General features: G+C 37.8%; 1 protein-coding gene across 1 annotated transcript in view; it reads left to right on the top strand.

Moving 5' to 3' along the window:
- Positions 1-11985, top strand: part of LOC115227602 (tyrosine-protein kinase Fyn-like) — a gene marked incomplete at its 3' end in the record, with an annotated part of 27051 nt that extends 15066 nt beyond the window's left edge. The window contains 5 exon segments of the mRNA XM_029798379.2: positions 1665-1768; positions 4546-4689; positions 9640-9804; positions 11654-11722; positions 11725-11985. Of these exon segments, the coding sequence (XP_029654239.1) occupies positions 1665-1768; positions 4546-4689; positions 9640-9804; positions 11654-11722; positions 11725-11985 (743 nt within the window).
- Positions 11986-12500: the final 515 nt, after the last annotated feature.

The raw sequence follows: 12500 nt of genomic DNA, 5'->3' as shown, positions 1-12500 counted from the left end.
ATAATATGGAAGATGAAAATGGGGAAGAGTGATCCAGAATGAAACGGGGGTATCTAGAGCGATCCAGAGATATGAAATAAGAAGAGGGGATAATCTGGAAGATGAAAATGGGGAAGAGTGATCCAGAATGAAATGGGGGTATCTAGAGCGATCCAGAGATATGAAGTAAGAAGAGGGGATAATCTGGAAGATGAAAATGGGGAAGAGTGATCCAGAATGAAATGGGGGTATCTAGAGCGATCCAGAGATATGAAATAAGAAGAGGGGATAATATGGAAGTTGAAAATGGGGAAGAGTGATCCAGAATGAAACGGGGGTATCTAGAGCGATCGAGATATGAAATAAGAAGAGGGGAATAATCTGGAAGATGAAAATGGGGAGAGTGATCCAGAATGAAACGGGGGTATCTAGAGCGATCCAGAGATATGAAATAAGAAGAGGGGATAATCTGGAAGATGAAAATGGGGAAGAGTGATCCAGAATGAAACGGGGGTATCTAGAGCGATCCAGAGATATGAAATAAGAAGAGGGGATAATATGGAAGATGAAAATGGGGAAGAGTGATCCAGAATGAAACGGGGGTATCTAGAGCGATCCAGAGATATGAAATAAGAAGAGGGGATAATATGGAAGATGAAAATGGGGAAGAGTGATCCAGAATGAAATGGGGGTATCTAGAGCGATCCAGAGATATGAAGTAAGAAGAGGGGATAATATGGAAGATGAAAATGGGAAAATCCTGAGAAAAAAAGATAGGAATATCTGGAATATGGAAAGGGCGAAATCGAAAGTAAAGATATTAGGATGTCCAGGATGGGGTGATTTAAAATCAGGGTATGAAGATGGTAGAGATAAGAAGTTAAGCATCTAGAATAAAGAGATAATGGAGAGACCCAGAATATGGAAATGAAGTGGTCTAGAGTAGGGAGAAGGAAAATCCAAAGGGAAATTGAGGGATTTAGACCAAAGAAATTAGGAGATCCAGGATATGGAAATGGAAAGATCCAGAATAAAGAGGTGGAAAATCCAGACAAAAGGTGGTGGGAGGGCCGTGGAGTAAGGAGATCCATAGTAGGGAGAAAAGAGAATCGAAAAGAGAATTGAAAGATCCAGGGGAAGGAATTGGAAGAACCAAATTAGCAAGTTGGATGATTCAGAGTAAGGAGATGGAGAGACCCAAAGTAAGGGAAGATGGATTGGGGGGGGAGGGGAGGATGGAAGTGGAGGAGGAGGGGGATGAGAGGGAGGATGAGAGGGGGGGGGGAGAGGAGAGAGGAGGGGTAATGTGGAGGGGGAGTGGGGAAGGGGGAGTGGGGAAGGGGGGAGCATGGAAGTGGAGGAGGGAGGGAGCAGAGGAGCAGGGGATGGGAGGATGAGAGGGAGAAGGAGGGGTGAGGAGGAACGAGGTGGGGGAGATGAGGAGGGGAGGGGAGAGTGAGGAGAAGGGGGAGGAGGAAGGAGGGGGAGGCGGAGGAGGGGAGGAGGAGGAGACGGACCGTGGCACTTTGAATATTAACAAACATTATTTTTATTCGGTTTCCGTTCGCTTTTGTATTTTTCATCTCTCTCTCTCTTTCGTTCTCTCCCTCCCTTTCTCTCTATCTATCTATCTATCTATCTGTCTGTCTATCTATCTATCTATCTCTATGTTTTCTGTTGGACAGATGGTTCTTCGGTAACATAAACCGTAAGGACGCCGAAATGCTATTATTAGCAAAAGAGACCACATCAGGAATGTTCTTGATAAGACAAAGAGACAAGGAACAAGGTAAGTTCGTTATTCTGTTATTCTATTTTCTTATTCGTTTTTTCTTATTCTATTCTATTCTAGTCTATTCTATTCCATTGTTTTCTGTTGGCTAAACCTAAGCGAAAACATCTGTCTTCATTTACCACGGGTGTTTTGGTTTTCCCCCCAAAACACCGTGTTAAATGAAGCAGTGTTAAACGGATAACAGAACGTGAGGGAAACAGGTTTCACTCCGAGACTCCAAGTTGTCCTGAGCATTGTGGATGGTCGCTGGGGCGTGCTTTTGCGGTCCAGGCAGAATCTTTGACTGATCGCCAACACGTGTTATTACAGATCAATCATCCCGGACTGAGGTGAATGAATCGGTGACAAAAGAGGATAGATGTACACTGTTGTACCTATTTACAGCTAGGCATACTGAGCAGTTTGAGAGAAAATGATGCGAACCACCGATTATTTGTTGTTGTCAACCTCCAGATCAACCTTGACCGTACTATCTTTTTGTATACTTAACATGACTTTGTATAGCGTGTTCTTCTGAAACAGTTAAGTGATTGGAGGGAATTAGGTTATTATTTCTAGCATATCAGGTAACCGTGTGGTGGGGCCCTCATTAGACCTTCAATTTCTCTTCCCTCCATCCGGTCACCCAAATTCATCAGTCTACCCAATCAGCTATTTTAACCGCTTGCAATATTACTATTAGGGAAGGCGCGTGGTCCAGTGGTTAGAATGTCACACTCACAATTGCAAGACTGTACTTTCGATCCCTGGACGAGGCGATGCATTGTATTCTTGAACAAAACACTTCATCTTCCCGTTGCTTTGCAACCACTACGATTTGATGGAGAGGGCGACCTAATGTAAAGCGCAAACATTTGATTGCTCTAAACCAATGGTTCTCAACCATTTTGCCCCCTTTTGACCCCTTTGATGTCTATTTTACTCAGGTTTGGCGACTCTCAGCGACATTCGATGTCTAAAACCACCTATTATATACTCTTTTACTTGTTTCCGTCATTTGACTGCGGCCATGCTGGAGCACCGCCTTTAGTCGAGCAAATCGACCCCGGGACTTATTCTTTGTAAGCCCAGTACTTATTCTATCGGTCTCTTTTGCCGAACCGCTATGTGACGGGGACTTAAACACACCAGCATCGGTTGTCAAGCAATGCTAGAGGGACAAACACACACACACAAACACACACACACACACATACATATATATATATATACATATATACGACAGGCTTCTTTCAGTTTCTGTCTACCAAAGCCACTCACAAGGCATTGGTCGGCCCGGGGCTATAGCAGAAGACACTTGCCCAAGATGCCACGCAGTGGGACTGAACCCGGAACCATGTGGTTGGTTAGCAAGCTATTTACCACACAGCCACTCCTGCGCCTATTAAATATTATTAGGAATTATATAAAAATGCTTAAATATTGGGTTGTCCGGAAAGTTCGTGCCGATTTATAGTAGCTTAAATTTCGACTTATTCTAGAACATGGTTGAGTCTATAAAATATGATTTGACTACACCTCCATTTAGAGCACAGTTTAAGCTATCTTTTCGTTGGAGAAGGTTTATGTTCCTATAACCTGTGTTAATTCTGTAACCCTTTAAAATGGAAGATAAGAATGTTCATTTTCGGCATTTGATGCTTTGGGACCAGACAAAATGGCTGCAGCGGCTGGCTGGGATGTGTTACCACACCCTCCATATTCACCAGATATTGCTCCTTCGGATTTCCACTTATTCAGGTCTTGCAGAATAGTCTTAATGGTAAAAATTTAAATTCCTTAGATGATATAAAAAGATACCTTGGTGAATTCTTGCAATAAAACCACCTCATTCTGGGAAGAGGGTATTTCAAGTTAAAGGAAGATGGAGACGCATTGTGCAACAAAATGGTTCATATTGGTTGATTAAAAATGTAATGACAAGTATTATTGACCCTTTTCTTTCCTTTAAAAATCGGCACGAACTTTCCGGACAACCCAATACTTTGTTTTGTAGAAATATAGTCAGATTGTTGCAGAAAAAGTTTTAACAAGATTTTATAAGGACCCGCAAGGGCCATATGAATCCCGGTTGAGACCCATTACTCTAAACAAGAGGTTCCCAAACTTGTGTGGGCTGCTGCCCCCTTGGCACCAAGGCCTTATTCCTAGATCCCACCCACCCCCACTCACCATCACCACAAACATAGACCACTTTCTGTAGCAAATTCAAAACAAATGGCGGTGCCCCAGCATGGCCACAGCTCGTGAGCTGAAACTAGATGAGAGATAAAAAACTGTATTTCACATATAAAACCAAATCTAATCGACCCCTTATTTTGTTGTTTTTACATCCATTGGCCACTCCCATTATCGCCCCACTTTTCTTCAACGCACCCCGTAGATCTTTCCACCGTCCTATGGTTGTTGTTCAACAAGAAATTTCAGAACCCTCGTCTGTCGTCTACGACATGAAAAAGTTTACCAGTAATCAATGAAATTGGTAGAACATCGCCAAAACTAGTTTCTGCTCTTTACTTGCTCTTATTGACGTTTCTGAATTCGATTCAAACTGATATTTAACTTTGCTCTGAAGGCGGCAAGCTGGCAGAGTCGTTAGCACGTCGGCCAAAACGACTTAATGGCAATCACATTTATTGTTGTCTATTTATAAAACATTTTTTATTGCCACCAGCAAGATTTTTTCTTGGGTTTTCTTCCATTTCTTCGTCAAAAAAAATAGTAATAATAATAATAAATGACTTATACGTTCCATCTTTGATTATTTCCAGGTGGTTTTGCTCTGTCTATTGTCAGTAAAGAGGATAATGAGAGCTTTGTTAAACATTACAAAATTATGAGCAAGAACGGACAATTCTGGATCAACGAACGAAGAATTTTTGAATCTCTTGATGAACTTATTAAACATTATTCAGGTAAGATGTCTAAAATATAATTTTTTTTTTTTTTACCCTCCTTCGGTCAGACACTGACCATGGGTTTGCACCTAGAGAGTTACCCTCTGAGGCACAAGTCTGGGCAAGGTTGTTTTATGGAAGACCAGCAATTGCCCATGCATACCGGTCTCCCCTCTCCACGTCACCGATGTTGTCCAAGGGAAAGGCAAAGGGGCCGATACAGCTTGGCACCTGTGACGTCGCAACTCATTTCTACGGCTGAGTGAACTGGAGCAACGTGAAATAAAGTGCCTTGCTCAAGAACACAACACGCAACCCGGTCCGGGATTCGAGCTCGCAATCTCACGATCGTAAGCTCGACGCTCTAACCACTGAGCCATGCGCCTTCACAAAAAAAAATATATATAATAATAATAATAATAATAATAATAATAATAATAATAATAATAATAATAATGACAACAACAACAACAACAACAATGATAATTTTCAAGGCGGGAGTCTGTCGCCTCTCCTATTTGTTGTCTGCATACTGCCATTAACGAGCGTTTTAAGAGAGATGCGTATAGGGGTACATGCTAGGCAGGGTGAAAGTAAACAACCTGTGGTTTATGGATGACCCTAAAGCTATTCGCTAAGACTGAGAAAGAAATTGAGAGTTTTTGACGGCAACTGTGCAGATGATTAGCAAAGATATTGGCACGGAATTTGGGATCGAGAAATTGGATGATTCGGAGTAAGGAGATGAAGAGAAAGGGGGAAATCAGTAAAAGCCATGGGGTCAAGCTGTGGAAGGTAGAGAAACTTATAAAGGAAGTCAGAGAGGAAGGATATATAAGTATCTGGGTGTCATTTAAAGAGATAAGATGAATGAACACAAGATGAAAGAAATGTTAAAGGAAAGAGTTTTTGAGAAGAACTGGGGCTTGTGCCCCAATCGAAGCAAAAATGGCCGCTGTAAGATTAGGGCAATTAACACGTGGGCGGTTGCTTTGATGAGATATGGGACCTCGGAATAGTACCTTGGAAGAAGTATGAATTACAAGAGATGGCACGGAGAACATGTAAATTAATGAGACAAAGCAATGGTGTCCTGAATATGTTCTGAAGAATAATTCTATTTGGAACCTCAATATGTAACTATATAATTGTATGTGAACATATATAGATATACGCATATATGTATATTATTATTGGAAGCACTCCGTCGGTTACAACGATGAGGGTTCCGGTTGATCCGATCAACGGAACACCCTGCTCGTGAAATTAACGCGTAAGTGGCTGAGCACTCCACAGACAGGTGTACCCTTAACGTAGATGAGGGTTCCGGTTGATCCGATCAACGGAACACCCTGCTCGTGAAATTAACGTGTAAGTGGCTGAGCACTCCACAGACAGGTGTACCCTTAACGTAGATGAGGGTTCCGGTTGATCCGATCAACGGAACACCCTGCTCGTGAAATTAACGTGTAAGTGGCTGAGCACTCCACAGACAGGTGTACCTTAACGGTAGATGAGGGTTCGGTTGATCCGATCAACGAAACACCCTGCTCGTGAAATTAACGTGTAAGTGGCTGAGCACTCCACAGACACGTGTACCCTTAACGTAGTTCTCGGGGATATTCAGCGTGACACAGAGAGTGACAAGGCCGGCCCCTTGAAATACAGGTACAACAGAAACAGGAAGTAAGAGAAAGTTGTGGTGAAAGAGTAAAGCAGGGATCACCACCATCCCCTGCCGGAGCCTCGTGGAGCTTTAGGTGTTTTCGCTCAAAAAACACTCACAACACCCGGTCTGGGAATCGATACCGCGATCCTACGACCGCGAGTCCGCTGCCCTAACCACTGGGCCATTGCGCCTCCATATGTATATAAAGCGTATATGAAGTGTATACAATGTGTACGCACCTTCGAAAATCAGAGTCAATGATGTAACTAAAAGTGAATTATGAAACAGCTATAAACACGTTGAATTAAATCTTGTTTGCTTTTCATTTCTCTTTAATTTTAACTGATTACTATTATACACTTCACACTGGTGTTTCCTGGATTTTCAGGCGCGTTATCATGCTAGATTGCATTCTCATTCGCCATGATAGATCGGTAGCCACTACACATTCTTTATTTTCTCTCCTTGTTTCTTTCTGTGTTCCTTTCTGTTGAAGAGCGTAGGCTCGAAACGTTAAAGACCTTTTCACTTCCCGAGCGTAAACTAATGAAAATAGACAAAAGACGAAGGCAGGTTTACGGAAATAAACAAAAAAAAGACGAGGCAGGTGGAATACAAACAAACATTGTATTAGTATGGCGCTCAGGAAATATAAATGAAACAAGTCTTTAACGTTTCGAGCCTACGCTCTTCAACAGAAAGATACAGAGAAAAAAAACACAGAAAGAAGGGGAAAAAAAAATATGCGCGCGGAAGCTAGCGAATCAACATGGCGATCTGATTTCGGCCAGAAGTCAAAGATCAAGCATGAGACGCAAGAGCGAAATTAGGGAAGATAATAGGGTTGAATGACCCCGCTCAAACATAAGAGTGTGTGTGTGTGTGTGTGTGTATGAGAAGAGTGTGTGTGTGTGTATGAGAGAGTATTAGTGCGTATGAGAGGTCTAGACGTGTGTATGTATATATGATGTGATGTGTAAAGTCGTATGGTGTAGTGTAGAGAGAGGAGAAGAGGGGGTATTAGTGCGTATGAGAGGTCTAGACGTGTGTATGTATATATGATGTGATGTATAAAGTCGTATGGTGCAGTGTATATATATATATATATATATATATATATATATATATACACGAGCGAGAAAGAAGCAACAAGAATGGATAGGTTTTTAGTACAATCGTTTCATACAAGGACAGGCTTTATTAAATGTTGCAAAAATTACAGCATATAAACGTGTCCCGTACTCATCAGCTAAAATACATGTGAGTTCTCTAGACATCCTAGTGGTTGAGGCTATACTCATGAAGTAATGTAGATAATTAAGTAACATAAACAGATTTCCAAAGTTCATTAAAGTTCTTTAAAGATGATGCACAGTCTTATCACAGAATTTTAAAAAAGTTTTAATAGCATCACAGAGAAGGTGACCTAATCCATAGTGCACATATGAATTTCAAGAACTTTAATGAACTTTGGAAATCTGTTTATGTTACTTAATTATCTACATTACTTCATGAGTATAGCCTCAACCACTAGGATGTCTAGAGAACTCACATGTATTTTAGCTGATGAGTACGGGACACGTTTATATGCTGTAATTTTTGCAACATTTAATAAAGCCTGTCCTTGTATGAAACGATTGTACTAAAAACCTATCCATTCTTGTTGCTTCTTTCTCGCTTATAATCACCCCACATTACTGTATTGTTAAAACAGTATAGTTTTTTTTTAGTGCAGTAAATTCATTAAATTAACTTGAATCTTTATTGCTTTTTGTATATATATATACATATACATATACATATACATATATATATATACGTACATATATATATACATATACATATACATATATATATACATATACATATATATGCATGCATGCCTGAATGTATGTATATATGTATGGGTAGGTAGGGAGGTAGTTGGTAGTAGGTAGTAGGTAGGTAGGTAGGTAGGTAGGTAGGTAGGTGTGCAATTGTGTGTACAGCTGAAAGAAAAAGTTGCTGAATATGTTATTTAGAGTACATATTTGTAGATATGTTATTCATTATTTGCACGATCATTATTTAGTTTCGTAAGCACAAAAATACGAATTCAACGAATCAGATAAGTGCAATATTTGTAATCGTGGATGCATTTGTATTTCTGTGTGGTTGTGTGTGTGTGTCTGTGTGTGTTTGCTTATCTTTTGCTGATGTATAAACGACACTATTGTTTGTTAATCTATATCTATAAAACAGACCTTGGACGAAAATTGTATGCACATTTTCCTTTGACGGTTAATGGCGGCCAAACCGAGGCTTGGATCGAGCTGAAAATTGGCAAGGATAATAAATGCGTGGTGAGGATGAGACCTGCGATGGTTAAAATTCGCAAGCTATAAAGATGTGGTTGCTATGGCAAAAAGAGGGATTTTTTTATCGATTCAAAGTTGTTCGATTGGCTTTTAATGCCCAACGGCATGCACTGCAGGCTGTTGCGCTTAATAAATATACATTTTGTCACGAAATTCCGGCTACTAGGAAACGATTTTTCATTGTGAAAAACGAGTGCTTTTTGCCCTCATTTTCTTTTTAATTTTTAACAAAATTTTCGTTTTTTTTTTTTTTTACTTCCTCATCTTTAAAGTGTGGCCCGAATAGACCTGAATGAAATCGGGTTATAATACTAGTAGTAGTATAAAATGATATTAATGAATAATATTCGGAAACAGGCGAGTTGGATTTAATCCATTACAACCATCATCCCTATACATACCACTACCATTGTGCCTGCGTGTGTTACGGATCCAAGTTCAATCACCTCCCTTTACATCTTTTAGTACAAATAATGCAAAGGCTAATATAAAAAAAATACATGTTGCTGCAGTTGTTTTATTCCTGATTAGTCATGATTGAGCAGACCTATAATCAAAGGCGTTCCAGCTGTGACCATCCGTGTTTTTTGTTCTGTTTTGTATTTTGGTGTTTTTTTTAGTTTTTGTTTTTTTTTGTGGTATATCTAGGACTACTTCATACAACGTTTTCTTTTCATATTTAAGGAAAAACTGAAGGTAAGCTTGGCTGCTATTTCTAGCAAGGTGTAACTTCTTTGAGGGACCCCTCTGTTTCGCTAATCATGTACCAGTAATATACTAAGGGTTAATTCAAACAAAATTTTCATCCTCCTGAACCTTAAATCCTTCTATAAATTGATCAGCACATTGTTTTTTTATTTGTTTGTATTTTGGGTTTATTTCAAATTTTCTCTATTTCTTTTTTTTTTTTCTTTTTTCTTCATATTTTTCAAAACACAAAAGAATTACCGGATGGAATATTCAAGGCATTGACAACCCCATGTGTGAAAAGTAAACCCGTCCTTACGGATTTGTCCAAGGAGTTGCGTGATCAATGGGAAATACCTCGAGAAGATATACAACTTCTTGGTGTACTTGGTAGCGGACAGTTTGGTGAGGTACGAAAAGGTAAGTAAAAAAAAAATACAAAACAACAACAACAGCAACAACAACAGCAAAAATAATAATAATAATAATAATAAAATAGTAATAATATAATAATAATAATAATAATATAATAATAATAAAATAATAATAATAATAATAATAATGATGATAATAATAATAATAATAATAATAATAATGATGATGATAATAATAATAATAATAATAATATAATAATAATAATATAATAATAATAATAATGATAATATTAATAATAATAATGATAATGATAATAATAATAATGATAATGATAATAATAATAATAATAATAATAATAATAATAGATATATAATAATAATAATGATAATGATAATGATAATAATAATAATGATAATGATAATGATAATAATAATAATAATAATAATAATAATAATAATGATGATAATAATAATAATAATAATGATGATGATGATGATGATGATGATGATGATGATGATGATGATGATGATGATGATGATGATGATGATATGATGATAATAATAATAATAATTTGTCTTGGGGTAAAAGATGGGCTACAGCAAATATTCTCCTCTATACCACAGATTTGCTTGTCAGTTGCTTGACCTTAACCAGTTGACCATGTCCCTTGGTGGTTGACGATATAGCCATGTGTTTGTCGCCCCCCACCCACCCAACATCGCTTGACAACCGATGGTGGTGTGTTTACATCCCCCGTAACTTAGCGGTTCGGCAAAAGAGAACGATAGAATAAGTACTAAGCTTCCAAAGAATAAGTCCTGGGGTCGATTTGCTCAACTAAAAGCGGTGCTCCTGCATGGCCGCAGTCAAATGACTTAAACAAGTAGAAAACTAAAAGAGTAAATATATATATATATATAAATACGATATAGTGCATATTTAATAACATAAGGAATCCACTTAGTGTGAGATTCAACACATTAGACAGAACATCTAGGTTCTATAAACCACAAAAATAACGGATAAAATTCGACAGGAATAAATTTGGAAATGAAAAACTTTTACCATCTAGTACCCCGGACCAAATTGGTTTCTGATCTTCTTTTAGCAAGTCGGGGGGACTCGCAAGGTATGATCTTCTTCGGCGAGGTCCAACCTGGGGTTAAACGTATAAGAGACAGAAGACAAGCACCGCTACCTGTTTTTTATTTCCAAATTTATTCCTGTCGAATTTTATCCGTTATTTTTGTGGTTTATAGAACCTAGATGTTCTCTCTAATGTGTTGAATTTCACACTAAGTGGATTCCTTTATGTGTAAAAAAATTTGCACTATATCGTATAACTAATATATAGTCTTCTTGACTAATTTTTTTGCACGTTAGACCAATGGAAATGGAAATTTTGATTGAATATTTTAAATTTAATTAAATTCCATTTCCCTTTGATATGATTCTATATATATATTATATATTATATATATATATATATATATATATATATATATATATATAGATATATATATATATATATATATATATAGCAAGGAAAATTGTAAAAAGGCAGAATGCTAAATTGAAAGAAAATTTTAATTGAAAATGGGTGTATGGAAAAAGTTTTTGAAAAATTGATAAAATATATAAATATATATTAATTCAAACCGGTTTTCGTCATAATGTGACTTTTCAAGAATTGTAAAGGAAATTTTTTTTTTAAAGTGAGAAGGGGGAAAAAAGAAAATTACATTGTTTTTTGCAAAAAAATAATAATAAATATATACAAAAATTTAAAAATATATATATATATATATAACATATATATGTATGTATGTGTATATATTTTTTTGTATGTGCGTATAATGTTATGATAATAATCTGTTCTTTTATTATTCCCAAGGTCTCTGGAAAAACAGTACCACAGTTGCAGTGAAAACCTTAAAACCCGGTACAATGTCAGCAGCCAGCTTCTAGAAGAGTCCAAAATTATGAAAAGGTGCAAACACAAGAACTTGGTCCTCCTCTATGCCGTGTGTTCAATAGGCGAGCCCATTCTCATTGTCACTGAATTTATGAGCAACGGTAGTCTGCTGTGTTTCCTGCGTTCTCCTGGAGGGGAAGCGTTAAGCTTTGAAGAACTTATACATATGGCAGCCCAGGTGAGTGGAGCACTAACGAGGGGATGTCGTATGTGTGAATATATGTATACACATACACTCAAACGTCCACACACCCACATACACGCACATAACCGTTCAAGAATTTGGACCTGGAGATCTCCATTTCCAGCGACTTCGAGGGCCACCTCCCAGTGGTGTCGGGCGTCAACGAAGAGCCCTCGACTACAACATGACGACCAAATTTCTTTTTTCCAAGGTCTGGGGTCTCCCGCCCCTAAGCCCTAAACCATCCCCTAATCACCCTTACCCGTATTGTTGCTTGACAACAACAACAACTACATGCACATGCTCATATTTGCACAAACATACAATTGTATGCATAGATATGTATGCATGTATATATGCATATATGTATGTTTATATATATATATATATATATATATATATATGCATGTATGTATGCATGCATGTATGTATGTAAGTATGTTTGTATGTATAACTCTCTATCTTTCTCTCTGTATCTATATCTATATATACATATATAGACACGCGCATATATCTTTATATAGTGAGATTTATATTGTATATGCATATGTGTATGTGTAAGTACATACATCAAAGCGTGTC

Source organism: Octopus sinensis, unplaced genomic scaffold (assembly GCF_006345805.1).
Source record: "Octopus sinensis unplaced genomic scaffold, ASM634580v1 Contig05174, whole genome shotgun sequence".
NCBI classification, from domain to species: Eukaryota; Metazoa; Mollusca; class Cephalopoda; order Octopoda; family Octopodidae; genus Octopus; species Octopus sinensis.
The sequence above is the reverse complement of the archived record's forward strand: the minus strand, read 5'-3'. Positions and strand labels throughout refer to the sequence as shown.